Source organism: Coturnix japonica, chromosome 2 (genome assembly GCF_001577835.2).
Source record: "Coturnix japonica isolate 7356 chromosome 2, Coturnix japonica 2.1, whole genome shotgun sequence".
NCBI classification, from domain to species: Eukaryota; Metazoa; Chordata; class Aves; order Galliformes; family Phasianidae; genus Coturnix; species Coturnix japonica.
Genome location: NC_029517.1, coordinates 98,980,882 through 98,997,082, shown reverse-complemented (window position 1 = coordinate 98,997,082; position 16,201 = coordinate 98,980,882). Strand labels below are relative to the sequence as shown.

Genomic DNA, 16,201 nt, shown 5'->3' with positions numbered 1-16,201 from the left:
TAAGAAGGCTATCTGAAACACGTTGTGCAAGTACCAGGCCCCACTTCACCTGTTTTTATTGAAGGGGAATGTGTTGTCTTTTCTGCTCCCAGTCAACTTCTAGACCTAGAATATCCAGCTTGGAGAGAGAGCCACAGGGCAAAGCTAGGTTGCCCATCTTCTAGCACCCTATCAAAAACCAAACCTGGGTAAGCTGAAGTCCCTGATGTGAAAGAATCACCAAACCTTCTCAAGATCAAAAGAAACCACTTCAATGGTAAGTTACAAGTACCCTAGTACTACTTCTGGTGTAACTGTTTTGGATTAAACTTCTTTCTGAAGTCCTGTAATAAAATTACTGGCATTGAAAAGTAGCTTAATCTTCCAAAGAAGTATTTATTTGTCTTTGTTGAAATTTAGGGCTCCTGGTTGAATGCTGCAAGCACACCTTCATAAAAGCAGAGTCGAAGTTGAAAGTTCCTTTTATATGCTCAAAGAAAAACTGCATTCTTTCCTGTGCAGTTAGGTAATTATAGCAATAAAAATCTGTGAAGGAAAAGCAACCTGTCTCAAACACATTTGTGGCCTTTACTTTTAACTTGGTCTTAGATTTGGGTAGTGGAAATATTGTGCTTTTTTTTCTTATTGCTCTAGCTAGAAAAATGTGTGACAGTAAAAAGTTCAGTGGGGTTCCTTGACACTGGAAGTTAATGTTATCAAAAAGAAAATTGGCTTTTGAGATGTCTCTTTTTCAGTTAGAGGTAGTAAAGAGAAGTAATATACGTAAATGTCATAAGCCCGGAGGCTCCAAAAGTAGCAATCAAGTCTGCTGCTTCCTAGGAAGAAAGTAAAACTGTTTTCAAAGTGTTTGAGAGTTGGAGCAATCTATATTTTTGCTCTCTCTAAACACATACAGAATATCTTTTAGAAATAAAGCAAATTCCATGGTGGACGCTACCTTTCTTTGGAAATCTCCAATTGCTGCAATTCTTGATAGTATTTAGAGCATTTGATATGTTAAAGTAGTTGAGAAAAACGGCAATGCATTATTGCTACCAAATCAAATCTGTAGCTTCACAAAAACCCTGAGAATACAATGACATCTTTACTGAAACAGAAATACTAGTTTTATTTAAAAAAACAAAGCAAGTACTCTGTTTACAGAAACAATAAGTTGTTTCTGAGACTTGCATCCATGAATTTACTGGGGTCCTGATGACAGACTGAGGTGTTGAAACATTTTTTTTTTCACCTCCTTTTTCTCCTAGGATTGCAGGTTTCTTAAAGTTCACTGTGGAATTGATTTAAAAAATATATATACATTCCTTTAGTGTGCTACTTTCATAATCAGGATTTTAGATGTACTTTACAATGAAGTTTAAGTTTGTTAACCAGTGCTGAAGAGAGAGTAAGGTTAGTCATGAATATTTTTAAGGACAGGCATTCAAACTTTTCTTTATAAATAAGAGCAGTGTTTTTTTATATGCTTCATTGAAGCTGATGACTATTAGAAATTACAAACAAGCAGGATAGCTGAACTGGCCCAAAGAAGCACCAAAGCAATTTTATTCTAAAACTGAGATAACAAACAGAAGTGAAGCTGGAACGCATTTCCCACTGGCCTACAACATTGCCTGGATGAGAAAAATAATCAGGATAAAATTACTGCATAGAAATTTTGCCAGCACTACTTCTGGCTATTTTTCTAATCCTAATAAAAAATACCATTATTGTAATGGTATGTAAGGGACTTAAAAGCTGCCACTGTAGATAGTAACAGCTGCTTTGTTCTAGAAGTTTTTATGCTTTTGTTTTTGTTTATTCTAATGTTCATAGAACACATGCAGAAAGTCCCAATAAATAAAATGTTTGTAACTTTTCAGTGAAGCATTCTAGCAAGCCATGAGAATGCATTTATACATGAGCCAGACTTGTTAAGAGCTTTAAGAAATGCATAAACAAAGCAGAATAAAAATAGAGAAAAATAAAAAAAAATAAAAAAAAGGAAAAGAACGTGCTCTCTTGTCATTCTGTTGTTCCATTTTTAAACTGAAAGAATTAATGCTTTAAAAATTATTCTCTTATTATCTAATGTAGTTCTTAGCAATAGGATCCTAAACAAAGATCACCACCAGCACAGAACATGGGAAATATTTATTGAGGAGATGTGAAAATTTATTTCAGTGCTCTACAGTATAAGAAGCACCTTTAAATCTCGTCATTATTTGATCTAGAGTACGTCTGCGAAAACTTGATTTAGTGTACTTCTGTGAAAACTGCTAACAAGCCGTTCTGTGAATTTTGTGCATTGCTGTGGCCTGGCATATTACAAAAAGTCACCTTCACCTGTGGTTTTCAGAGTATAAGGCTTATGTCAGTTTAAAAATTGAAATGGATTACATGATCTAGAAGTTTCTTAAAAGTTTCTCTCTGGCTTTACATATATTCAGAGTAAGATTAAGAAATCGTTCTGTGCAGAAGGAGCCTGAGTATTACATCTTGAATATAAATGAATACGGGTTGGCGCTTCCTAGATTATTTGTAGCTCTTCGTTCTCTGAGGATAATCACAGGAGATACTTATTTTTCAGTTTCTGTGGGTATGTTTTAGAATAAAAAAGATGTATTTTGTGATGTTGAAAGTGGTTTGGAAGATCTATACCCATCCTAAGACATCTTTCAGCTGAAAATAATGGGTTTGGGAGAAGTTTGATTTAAAGTCAACTCTGTGAACTCTTTGATTCCCTACTGTTGGCAAATATGTACTAGAACACAAATTTTCTGTGGAAAAATTGTTCCAATATAGTATAAGCATAATTAAAATGGCTTTCTGTAGTAACTGGGCAATCTTATTAAAGTTGAAGAGTAGTCTGTAAGTTTAAATTAATGTATCTTGATCCACTTGCCCCCTAACCCTGTAATAAAAATATGCATTATAGTTTATTTTATTTTTCCCTTTTTGAAGCTCCTGAGGGGGTTATTGTGTATTCCATTTTATTAAAAAGCCTTCTGTACTACTAGAGGGGAGCAGCTTGATGACATTCATTCCCTTTGGTTTGGATTTGAGTTGATTGAACACAAGGAAGTGATTGTGGATGGCAAACCGACATCCTAAATTTATATTAAAATGGCCTTTCTTTCTGTGAGAACTGAGAACCAAGCAGAGATGGGAGTGTAGTATAATAGGCAGAAGTGTGTTACTAGCGGGTATTCTTGTATTAATTTTGGTGGTTAAGAAGTGTAAAATGTAGCTGGAGATATGCTGACTTTAAGAACTGCTTCCTTCTCTTAGGTAAAGACAAATGTCAGCAGTTCAGGTTGTATTTTTTTTTATAAGCATCTTATAACACATTTTACTGTTCCCCTTAAACACAAATCTGTGGATGTTAGAAGTTGTTTTTCATTCAAAATATGTCACTTTTTGTGCTCCGGTGGCGCAAGTGGTAGGAATGCCGCCTTGCAACACGAGGGCCCGGGGTTCGAATCCCTCCTGTGGCGCAAGTGGTAGAAGTGCCGCTCTGCAGCACAGAGGCTCAAATCTCGGGGGTTGGACTCGATGATCTCTAAGGTCCCTTCCAACCTGCACAAGACTATTACTAATACTTTAAGCCCAATTTTATTAAACTTGTTCCTTTCTAAGGAATCAAGTATATCTCCTACTTAAAACAAAACACAGCTCCTTACCTCTAGTTTGAAAATATGTCAGGATTAATAATATACTACGTTAATGAAGGCTTTCTAGGCAGGAGAGCTTAGCCCTTGAAGGATGCTGTATGTCTTCAGAGCTGGAAATAACTGGAAGTTGGATCGTCTGGGTAGGTTATATGGTAGGAGCTACCAATGAATTACTTCAGGGGGGAAAAAAAAAACCTAGGATTACTAGGATTTACATATTTTGTTACCACATGAATACTAGATTGGTGGATATGGATACAAGAGCAAATAATTTCAATCTTAGTTCTTTGCTAGAAAATGCTTTTTTTGGTTTTTTTTTTTTGGTTTTTTGTTTTTTTTAACGAAAGCTCATTTTATCCCAATAATAGTGTTTCTTTGTGTTCATACCTGTGGAGATTCTTAAAAGAATGCATGTAGTAATGAACTATTCCTTAATCATTTTCTTAATGTGCTGTGGTAAAGACAAAAACACTCTTTAAATCTTACAAGTAATTTTTGATACTTACCTGAAAGAAGAGTGCTGTGCCTATATTGAATTTATAAAATTTCAGTGTTGGGGGATGGACATGAAATGCCCATCCTTGAGTTACAGAAATGCAAGGGAGGAAAGGACAGAAGTCAACACACTTCAGGTGCTTGAAACTGCTTTACTATCTTTGTCTACTGCTAAACAACTTTTGTATGAAATTAAATTTATCCAATGGCAGATGTACATTCATACACAGGAACACAGGTGCTATGTTATCTGTAGTAGAAACTCTTAATTTCTTTTCTTTTGGCTGCTTTCTTGAAAGTAAAATACCAGATTCAACTGAAGAACCAGATATTATTAAAATATCTATAGATTATTCTAGTTCTTTAGTACCAGGTGGTGTTGGGTTTTTTTTGTTTGTTTGTTTTTTAATTCACTGGGAGGGGGCGGGGGGGGGGGGGAGGGAACATCTTGTTTATCTTGTTTTCCAGATATAATTTTTGGACCACCCTGGCTATTTAATAGTGATCAACAAAATGTAAATAACACCTTCTGTTTCTTAAGTTGTTTTCATAGTTACATTTCAAATTGGTAACTAAATGAAATATTATAACACCTTGATTCGTAGCTTGTGTTTGCCATTACTGCAAGTTAAGGCACTTAAACCATTCCTTTTCAACCAATTCATTACTATAATAAAAATAACTCAATGTAGCACAAGAGGAAGTTGAATATCTGATCTATTTTCATATCCTGCAGGTAATAGTATTGAAATTACCCTGCTGGATATAGTATCATATGGGATTGAAGAAATTTGGTTTTGAGATTAAGTTCCATTGTAAAACTGTGATTGATGCCATTTTCTTACTTTAAAACTAATATGCTTATTATGCTGTTGGTAGATATTCCCTTGTATTTGCTAAAACTTGTGTTAAACTTTAAGGTCAGTCCCTCATCAGATGGTGGGGAGGCTTATACTTCATTGAAGTAGAGCTTAACCTTGCTCATCTTGGAGATAGTTTGGGAAAGTCAGTGACACAAATTCTCTAACTTATATTTTAGTCTTTTGGAAGGTAATTACAAATTACTAGATAACATAGATTACCCCCAAATGGTACATACATTTGTTAGTTTCATGATTCTGAGATGTGTGTATCATTTTGTGTTTAATAGGGTTGGTTTAAGATTTGGGGAGTGAGGAAGGAGTCTCCATTTCTTCAATGATGAAGGTTTTCTTGCAGTGCAGAAGAACTAAGTTTTGTTGTACAACTTAACTAAATTTGAGAATTCCATATTGCTCTAAATTAAATAAACTCACATGCATTTTTATGTCTTGTATTTTGACACTGTTCATATCATAAAGCACAAAGCAGATAATTCTGCAGGCAGCTTGAATGAACTGGCACTGGCTTTTGAACTCGAGCGTTACTTTAACTAGATACAGCTTAAAATCTTTTCCTCCCATGTTCTTCTACCCTTCTGGGTGGAAAGATGTTGTGTATGGCAGTTCTAGAACTATATGGTATAAATGGGCAGCCAATGTAGTACTGTAGGTTTTATCATTGCGTTGCCAAGTGAGTTGTGTCTCTTGTTTTCCATCTGACCTGAACTAAAAAGATGTCTTTTTGAATCACATGTACTTTAGTTAGGGCTAATGTGGGAAATCAGTCTTTCAGTAAGCTCTGAGAAATAGGTTTTAAACTAGCTGGAGCTACTGGAGTGAAGGTCATGTTAGAAGTAGTAGGCCTAACCACTGTCTGTCTTTGTAATAAGCCTCATGTTTCCACAAATTTGTACTAACATAGTCCTGCCATAGTTTAATGCACCAATAGGCAGCAGACTTAGTCTCTAGTACTTAGTCTGTCTTGGTTCTTATAGGTGTAATGGGAAACTTCTAAAGTGTTGTTCTTGTGTACTTCTGTCTGCAAGCTGCGGAGCTAAATGAGAAATTCTTTACAGCTTCTACTGTATTTGTAGGTCTCTGTATATAGTGTATGTTTTGCTGGGAAATGTTTTGTTACTTTGTTTTGTCTTTGCTTTCTTGGGAAATTCTTTCTATTTTAAGAGGATTGGTTTTAAGGATTTAATAACTGTTTTAAGGTGATTGGTTGCTTCCAGTAGAAGCATTCTGAGAGTATATCTGGTCGTAACATTTTGGAGGAGTGTTTTGAGTAACAATGTTGTTAAAGTTGTCAGGCTATGCAACTAGTCTGTCCTCTGATGTTCTAAGTATATAACTTAGAACCAGTGATTATATTGCTATCTAAAATTGCATCTCAGAAGTGCCTTTTCCTCACCTCTGTTTTTTATTATACTTTTGAAGCCCACAAAGGTACTTTGCCTAAATTTTCAAGTTAAATTAGTTTGATGCTTTACTTCAGCTGTAGACAACCTGAAATTAAAACTGTATGTTGAACTGTCTGATTTTTCACTAAATGTTTAAAAATATATGATCCTGCATGCATTTGAGATCACTTCACTGATGAAGTGATCAGTGCTTTGGGTTTCCTGTTCTTCTGAGCATTTAACCTTGTCTAATGCATCCCTATGTATTTCTCTTTTCTTTTGAAATTACTTCAGCCACGGTTTATTTTTGCTGCCTGTTTGTATGCAGTTGGCTGCACTACCCACCTGCCACCTTTCTTTTTTTTTTTCTTTTTAATCTGTCAGAGTTGATTGTAGCTTTCACTTCTTCCATCGGACTTGGATGAGGAAACAATAGCATGGGCTGTCAGCAACACTGAGCATATAAGGCAGTTGCAGTAGTTGGTATGGGATTCTGGGGGTCTATATTTGACTAGTCAATGTATTGAATTATTTTCAAGGTCATTCACTCTATCTTGAAAATGAAGCTTTTTAAGCAAAAGCATAGCTTCATGAAAGACTAATTTGTGAATGGTAGTGTAGATACAGTCAGGTAAACCTTATAGGCAGTGAGATCTGCCAGGCTTCAGTGTAACTGGGGTGATTATTTGAATATTGTCAGGTGTTGTAGTGGGATGACCTACTGCAAGCCAAATGGAAATGGTTTTTGAGTGTAAACTGTAAAGCTCATAAAATGTCTCTGTGCATTTGAAGAAATATTTAGAAGGAACAAGTTACTAATTTTGAGATGAAGTTGAGAGACATTAAATTTGGTACTGCCAGTGTCTTTGTCTTCTGTAAAGACAAAGTGTTAGATTTTAAAATTTCTCGAAGAGAACCATAAATCCTTTCTGTGAGCAACCGTGTAACATCGCCTCTTGAAGTGGTTGGGGAAGAAGGAATATACTGACTGATTTTTTTGGTGTCTGAGGGGAAATTTTGTGGTTTTTTTTTTTTACTTTTTCAGTGTAAAGATGTAAATTACGTTATGATGGCATGAACATCTTAGTCAGAGACTTGCTGCGAAGATGTGAAAAATTTCAGAAAATATCTTTGTAGTGGAGAACAAATACAGCTCTACTGTGTGCACCTTTTGCTGTTTTGTGCAGTGTCAGGAGAACTTAGTTCTCGCAACTTTTGCTTTATACTTAAGTCAACTTAGAAGCAGTTATGTGACTTACATTTGCTGAAGAAAATCAGAACAGGTTTTTCTCAGAATTAATCTTTTTTTCCTTACTTTGTGGTCAAAACTTTTCCATTGAATTTATTTGTGATGAAAACGGATTGCTCTTAAAGTGGAAAATAAAAGTGAGGGGGAAGGTATTGGAAATTGGACTATTTCCATATTTATACAATATTCAGCCACCTAAACATTCAACAAGTGTTGATTAACATGTCTGTTTTAAAGGGACTTGACTGTATGCCTTGTCTAGAGACACATTGCAAGTCTGATCGCTTACTGTTATGAAGCCTGATGGTTTTGGTTTTTTTTTTTGTTTTTACATGATGCACTCACTGACTTTTAAAGAATTGTTATTTGGTCCTTCATTGAGTACAAACAGAACATTGCTTTCTGTTTAATATTGCGGTGTTTAATGCTGATTGTTAAAATGTGTGCTAATCTTTTCTCTTTACATAAGGGAAGATGCTACATACTTTTGTCTTTAACTGGACTGGCTTTTCTCAAAAAAAAAAAAAAAAAAGATTTTATTTTGAATTGTCTTCTCTTTTTTGTTTTCTTCTCCTTAGATTTGAGTTCTGTGAACCTGCGTTTGTGGTTGGTAACTGTTTAGAAATAGCCTCAGACAGTCATCAGTATGACCGGATTTACTGTGGAGCTGGAGTCCAGAAAGACCATGAAAACTACATGAAAATTTTATTGAAAGTCGGAGGCATTTTAGTAATGCCTATAGAAGATCAGGTGACTTAATGACAATTTCCCCTTACTGTCATATGCTACATGAGAAATACATAATTGAAGAAACGTTTTAACATGTATAATTGACTAAGTTGAACGTTAACTGTTGTTGTCTTTACTCGGTGTACTACTGCAATTCAGCAGGTGTTTTTGCAATACAGTCTTGAAATTGTTTTCCTTTAAATGGTGGGAAAGTTACAGTATCCTGTTAATCTGTGATAAAACTGTTTTGTCTTCAGTGGAGTTATAACTCCATTCTTAAGTATTTTAAGTATACCATTCTAGTCCTAGTGCTGCCTTGAAATCCTTGCCACACATGTTCAGTTAATATTTTAACACAACAAAACGCTCTCTGGAATAAGAGAATTGATTTTATGTTTGTAATTAATGGTAAGAGAGATGAAAAAGTTGAAGAAAAAAGGGCATGTTTCCAGCAATTTTCAGTATTAGTTTTTTGTGTTAGATTAGACATTTTCCAGACAGGTGTATTACTTTAATAATACTTCACACTGTTATCACTTTTCATCCTTAGATCTCAAAAGGCTTTACAAAGGTAAGTATTATTCTCCCCGTTTTGCTAATGGGAAACCAGAGAACAGAAAACTAACTTATGTAGATATCCTCTTGAATGTAGATAATTGCTAAATTGTTTGCTGGTAAGCTTTCTAGTTACCTTCCAATAATAACTCACAATGTCTCTCAGAATATCCAAGTAATTTAAATGTGGTCTGTGTCATTAAGTTTTTTAAATAGTAGAGAAAGTATTTATTGCATGAAGATACCATCAAATTGAGATGGTCTAGATTTGAAAGCAGAACTAAAACACCGTTAGATACAGATGGCCAGGGTAGTGGAAACCGTAGAACATAAGGAGAGGCTAGTAGATGGGTTCCTCTAAGCTGGGAAGGAGGGGGGCAAAAAAAAACCTAACAAAATCAACTGAAGAAAACACACTCAGCTACAGAATGTCTTATTCCTGTGGCGTTTACATTTCAGCTTTAATTTTTTTTTTTAATTTTACATTTCAGATTAATTTTTGCAGATGCACAGGAAATTGTAAGAAAAATGTTGCAGATTAGTAGCAAAAGAGTATTCTGCCTTGTTAGAGATAAACAGTTTTTCATAATGAGTTGAATACTGTGTAATGAGTTAAACACTCTAGCAGTTTGTCTAGAGAGGTTGTGGAATCTCAGTCCTAGGAGATTTTTGTTTGTTACTTTATCAGAAAGAAGTTCTGAGTTGCTAGATTTAGCTTTTGAGTTAGTCATGTTCAGTCAGGAGGTTGGACATTAGAAGTTGCTTCCAAACCCTAAGCATTCTTCAGAAAAGTTGGAGGGGGAAGCATAAAAATTACATTAGGACTTTATTTTCCAGTTACGTATCTCCCCACTTCAGATTAGTCTTCTTCAGTACTCTAGTGACAGAAAAATATTTCTGGGAATATAGAAGTACTGGTTATTTGGAGAATAACCTCTTATAAATTAATTGTGAAGCAGATGAAAATTTCACTGTTTGAACACCAGTCTGTACAGTATTGAGTATGATAAAAACATAACCATTAACTTGTTGTTGTTGTTCTTATGCAGCTAACCCAAATCTTGAGGACGGGACAGAACACATGGGAAAGTAAAAATATCCTTGCTGTTTCATTTGCCCCGCTAGTGCAACCAAACAGAAATGACAATGGCAAACATGATACTGTGGGACTGCGTAAGTGTTACTTCTACTGGCTCCCTGTGGTTCAGTGGGTTGTAATGGTGCTTGTTTGTGTTACTGTAGAAGTGGAGAGGCTATCCTTTACATATGTTTGACAGAATAGGGACACAGAACTTCACATAGTGGCAGTTCACTGATAGTTTGTGCTGCTGGCCATGCTGTATTGCTGCACAATCAGTATCTCAGATTAAAATGATGCATTGTTTCCAGCTTGCTTTTCCAGACTCCTTTTCCTTTTGGATTTGGTTTCTTTTCTAATGAGAGAGATCTAACAGACTGAGGTAATACTAGGTTTATCAAAAGTACTGGTGTTCGGGTTCACAGTGGGAAAAAAAATCCTCTTTTCTCCTCCCTCTGGAAATGGGAGGAACTTGTTTACACTGCAGCTGTGGTACTGCAGAATCTTAATAGCTGAGTTGCCCTTAAGTTTGAAGCTGTTAAGGTGATTCTCACTGTTGTTTATAGTCACTGATGTGGGTGTTCTTGTCACAAAACTTTTCAGTTAGATTAGGAAAGGTATTTAGTCTCTGAAAGCACAGCTGTTGTCAGGATAAGATGATAGCATGAAAGAACAGTTCCTTGCTAAAAATTGTAGAAACATAGAATGGTTTATGTAGAAGAGAGGGTTTCAATCCTTCTGCTATAGGATATACACCTTCCTCTAGAACAAGTTGCTTGAAGTCATATCCAACCTGGCCTTGAATGCTTCCAGGGAGGGGAGGGGGCACTCACAGCCTCTGTGGGCAATTTGTTCCAGTGTCTCACCACTCTTAACAGTGAAGGATTTCTCCCCAGTATCTGCTACAAATCTGTGCTCGTCTCGTTTAAAACCGTCTCCCCTTGTCCTGTTGCCACATGCCTCCTTCAGGTTCTGGAAGGCTACTGTAAGGTCTCCGTGGAGCCTTCTCTTGTCTAGGATGAAGGGCCTTAGCTCTCTCAACCCCTCCTCAGAGGGGAAGTGCTCCAGCTCTGATAATCTTCGTGGCCTTCCTCTGGACTTGCTCCAACAAATCCATGTCTTTCTTATATTGGCAGCTTCAGATCTGGATGCAGTACTCCAGGTGGGCTCTCAAGGAAGCAGAGTAGAGGGGCAGAATCATCTTCCTCGACCTGCTGATCACACATTTCTTGATGCAGTGAAGGATACAGTTGGCCTTCTCGGCTGCAAGTCTGCACTGCTGGCTTATGTTGAATCTTTAATCAATTGACACTCCTAGATCATTCTCTTCAGCGATGTTCTCTAGCCATTCTCTGCCTACCCTTATCTGTGCTTGAGATTGCCCTAACCCAGATGCAGGACCTTGCTCTTAGCCTTTTGAACTTCATGAGATTGGCCTGAATCCACCTCTCAAGCCTGCTGAGGAAGCAGGTCTTCTCTCCACTATGTCAGCTGCACCACTCAGCTTGATGTGGTCTGCAAACTTGCTGAGGTTGCCCTTGATTTTATGGTCTGTGTTGACTACAGAGATGTTAAATAACACCAGTCCTAAAACTAATCACTGAGGGACGGCATTAGTCACTGGTCTCCAGTTGGACCTTGAACCACTGATGGGAACTCTTAGTGCAACCATCCAGCCAATTCCCTTATCCTATGAGTGGTCCATCCATCAAATCCATTTTTTCTCCAATTTGGCAACCAGGATGTCATGCAGGACAGTGCCAGATGGTTTGCACAAGCCTAGGAAGATGTCAGTTGCTCTTCCTCTATCCAGTGATGCTGTGACTCCATCATAAAAGGCTGCCAAGCTTATCAAGCTTGACTTACCCTTAGAGAAGCTGTGTTGGTTACTGACAACTACCTTGTCGTCTTTTCCATGTGCTTTAGTAGGGCCTTCAGGAGGATCAACTCCATGTTCTTGCCAGGTTCAGAGGTGAGACTGACTGGCCTACAGTTCCCTGGTTCTTATTTTTTCCCCTCTTGTAAATGGAGGTTATGTTTCCCCTTTTGCAGTCAGTGGGATCTTTACCAGACTGTCATGACCTTTCAAATGTGATGGATGGCAACTTCATCTGCCAGTTTCCTCAGAACCTGTGGATGGATCTCATTGCGTCCTACGGACTTGTGGACTTTGGACTCTAGATCATTTAGAGAATTTTAGAGTTCTCTATTACCATTCTCATATTACAGAAGAAAACAACATAGACCAGTAGCATTTAGAAGTCAGCTGCAGCATAGTAGAAGTGTTTCTTGTAAGTAGCTTAATAGAATACTCTTTAAATGACTGTTTAGTTAGAAGAGGAAGAAGGAAAAAAATACAAATATGCTACTACCTTGCCACTGCTATCTAATTATGAATGCATTAGGAAATTGAAGTTGTTCTGTGAAATGAAATCAGTAAGATAATGCTTCTTTCCTCTGCTCGTTGTCTTTTTACTGTTGGCTACAACTGCATTCAGTATTGCCAGTATTAAGCATCTTCTTGGTCTCAAATTTTAACTAGCATGGAGTTTAAGTTTGTGTACAAAAAATATTTAGTTGGAAGTTCATTAAATGTTTTTATACTGAATCTGTATTGGCAGTGTTTTTGTAAAATTTCTTTCTTCATTGAATTCTCCTTTCCAGTAGTATCCATAAATTTTATTCTATTTTACGTAGGAACAAAAATGAGACTCAAGTTGAACAAGCAGCAGGTCTTGCTGATGTAGACTTATAGAATCACCAGTATTTCCCACTAAACCACGTGCCTCAGTACAACGTCTAAATGTTTCTTGAACGCTTCCAGTGACGGTTAATCTCCCACCTCCCTGTGTAGCCTATTCCAGCACCTGGCCACTCTTGGAAAAGTCTTTTCTAATGTCCAACATAAATCTTGTGTTCTTAAACACAAATCTCACTGTCTTGCAGCTAATGTTTTTGTTAGAGGGAAATTTTGCTTAATGAGTATAACTCTCTTTCCTTTTAGCTCCATGTGCTGTGAGGAATCTTCAGGACCTAGCTCGAATATATATCAGACGCACCCTTAGAAACTTCATAAATGAGGAGATGAAAGCTAAAGGCATTGCTCAGAAGGCTCCTCCTAAACGGAAACGCAGGCGATGTCGTAGACGCAGAATTAACACCTACGTGTTTGTTGGTAATCAGCTCATTCCTCAGCCTCTAGATAGTGAAGAAGATGAAAAAATGGAAGATGATAACAAAGAGGAGGAGGAGAAAGATCACAGTGAGGCCTTGAAGCCAGAAGAGCCTCCTCGAAATCTATTGAGAGAGAAAATTATGAGTCTACCATTACCTGAATCTTTAAAAGCGTACTTGACCTATTACAGAGAGAAGTAACTTGTTTTAAGTAGAAGTAATGCCTACTGATAGTTCCCTTATTCTTGAAAATGTAGCATTTATTAAGAAATAGGTGGACGAATTATTATTAGTCTTTCATCAAGACTGAAGTACAGCGATAAATCATAACTTATCTTTATCTTTGCTACAAGGAAGACTTGCATTCAACAGTAAAATCCCTTTTTAAAAATCTATTTTTCTTTAAATTTTGAAAATGCTGTTTTAACTCTGAAAGAAAGATATATTCCATTATGCAGCACTACCAGTATTTTGCATGGTATGTCTTTTTGATCCCTAACAGATCTGTATTGATAAAAGGATGAGTGAAATTTTATATCTGCTAACTAATTGTTAAACACATGCATCTGACTTGAGCAGTTTGTCTGTATTTATTATTAGGGGAACATTTTAAACACGCAGATACTTATCCTCTAATGTCAGTACCAGACCCTTTAAAAAGTTAATTTTACTATGGCTTTGTTGCAATCATTATTATTATGTTGGTATAAATGTATTCCAACAACACAAGTGCAATAAATGTATACAGACACTGAATTAGCTGGCTTTAATGAAATATGAAAGTGCAAGTTCTGAAATGTCAGGTGACCCTACTACTTCTGCATTTACCTTTTGCCAAAAGATCTTGAGAGAAGTAACAGCTTATCTCAGAGCCTTAAAGAAACATCATATTGAATGAAAAGGAAAGCAATGCTTACTTCAGCTCTGCTTATACTTAACTCCATTGTATGCTTTCAGTATTTCTAACTAGAGGCGCTTCCTCATTTGTGAGATGTTTAGGACAGTACTTTTTTTGTTTATTTCTGCAGCTCATGGCATTGAGACATAATGTTTTGTAGTACAAGACTGTACTTTAGATTTGTCATCTGTATTTACTGCTTTTAAGTAGAAGTAGAACTTCAACAAAATTTAGTTTGTATTGCTTATTGAAATAGTTATTATAGTAAAAGTTAGAATTTGTTTGGCAAGTGCACTTTAGTAAATAGGTTTTATACTTAACATGCATCTCCAAGAAGGTAGACTTGTGCTAGCCTATATTTTGTTTCTGAGCATGGCTCTTAGCACAGAACTATTCATAAAATCGTATGCATCTTTTGGAAACCTATGAGTAGCAGTGCAGCTGTGGGGATCCACAATAGTGCTGATTTAAATTGTTTTACAATTTTTCCTCTTCTAGTTGTGAAGTTATTTGCAGTTCTGATTTTTTTTTCTTTGTATGTTCTTAACATCTTAATTTCATAATTCTTTGTTGTAATGTAACCATGAGGCAAAACACTGTTTATTAAGAACTTGACATGATGTGCATTAAAAGCCACAGTCATTGGAACAATCTGCCTGGACCCAGTGAAAAACATTCCTTATGAAGAAATATCCTGCACAATACATTTTTAATACTGATAATTTTTCTGTGTGTGAAATAACAGACAATCTAACCAACTTTTCTAAAACAGTAAAGTTCCTAGTCCAAGTATTTATAACCAGCCAATATTAATTCAAACTAACAGTCAAGTATTGACTTCCAGATATATAAGCTGAGACAGAAGATGCATAACCCTATGACAATGACCCTTTATTGTGCATTTCATGCTGCAGTCCCTGGTTGTTTTTTTTGTTAAGGTACATGATAGTAATGTTTAAATGGAACTTCATGAAGGCCTGCTGTACCAGCATGTGGAGTTATTTTCCGCAATATATTTACAGTATAAGTAAACAATACTATTTGAAATAAATGCTCTGACTTCATCCTAAAGGCAGGAAGAACTACTAAGGAATAATTTTCCAAAATAATGATTCTAATAAAGTAGTTGTGATGCTTCAGCTATAAGAATTGAGCATAATCTTGTTTTAAGTAGGTTATTTTAGATGGAGTTTAAATCATCTGAAGTTTGAGATGTTTTATTCTCTCCTTTTCTTGGAATATACATCAATAAACTCAAGAATTTGAGATTATTGAATATCGCTTATATACTTTAAGGACTCTATACAGGATGCTTTTGGAGAATAAACTGCATTCTTTCACTCCTGTGTACTTGGAGAAATGGACAACGGATGATTTGTCATGATTATTCAGTATGTAAGTCTTTTTGCATTCACTGAAAGAGAATGTTTCTTCTGTGTTTTTATATGTGGATTTATTTTACACTCTTGAATTTATATTTACATAAAAAGGTAGAAAAGCAAAATGTAATAAAACTTAATTTTTGCCATCTCACTTGATGGGGACGTTGTTGCAATAAAAAGGTTTTTCTGGTGGTTTCTGCTTGCTTGAATTCCTGTGTTTCTGTGGAAGTTTTAAGTTATTTGGAATTTCACATATCAGCTTATTCATAATTTGGACACTGATTTCATAATAAAGATGATCATTGAGTCTCAGAAATATTGGAAGAATAGTGCTTGGCTACATTTTGAATTGTTGTAGAGGTTAAAAGATGAGATATTCTTGACACAGAAAAACTATTCAGGGCCCAGCAGTACTTCCAGAGCACTTATAAAAAGAGTTTGTTTTACTCTGATTTCTAAATATTGGGATTGGTTTAACCCTGAACAGAGCTAATACTTAGGTCAAAATAAATTAGGACAAACTTTGAGATAAGAATAACGAGGGTGGTGAACAAGCTACGGGTTCTTATTACTGAAGCTCTATCTTGATGTGGCCTTAAGTTATTAGCGTAGGGAATAAATGTAGGTATGCTAACCTGACTAGCAGTGCTGTAGTTGTAATCACTATAATTAAGGCTGTAACAAATTGGAACTTGAGGGTTTAAACTCCTTGGTCTGAAGGAGGT

The 16,201-nt window shown here is 36.1% G+C and overlaps 1 protein-coding gene across 3 annotated transcripts in view; it reads left to right on the top strand.

Moving 5' to 3' along the window:
- Window positions 1-15,685, top strand: part of PCMTD1 (protein-L-isoaspartate (D-aspartate) O-methyltransferase domain containing 1) — a 40,790-nt gene extending 25,105 nt beyond the window's left edge. For 2 of the 3 annotated variants that reach the window (XM_015855560.1, XM_015855561.2), the window contains exons 4-7: window positions 8,239-8,410; window positions 8,940-8,960; window positions 9,994-10,117; window positions 13,027-15,685. In XM_015855560.1, coding sequence (XP_015711046.1) covers window positions 8,239-8,410; window positions 8,940-8,960; window positions 9,994-10,117; window positions 13,027-13,397 — 688 coding nt within the window. In that variant the 3' untranslated portion in view covers window positions 13,398-15,685. The remainder of the gene's footprint in view (window positions 1-8,238; window positions 8,411-8,939; window positions 8,961-9,993; window positions 10,118-13,026) is intronic. The other variant, XM_015855562.1, reaches the window with a different exon arrangement.
- Window positions 15,686-16,201: the final 516 nt, after the last annotated feature.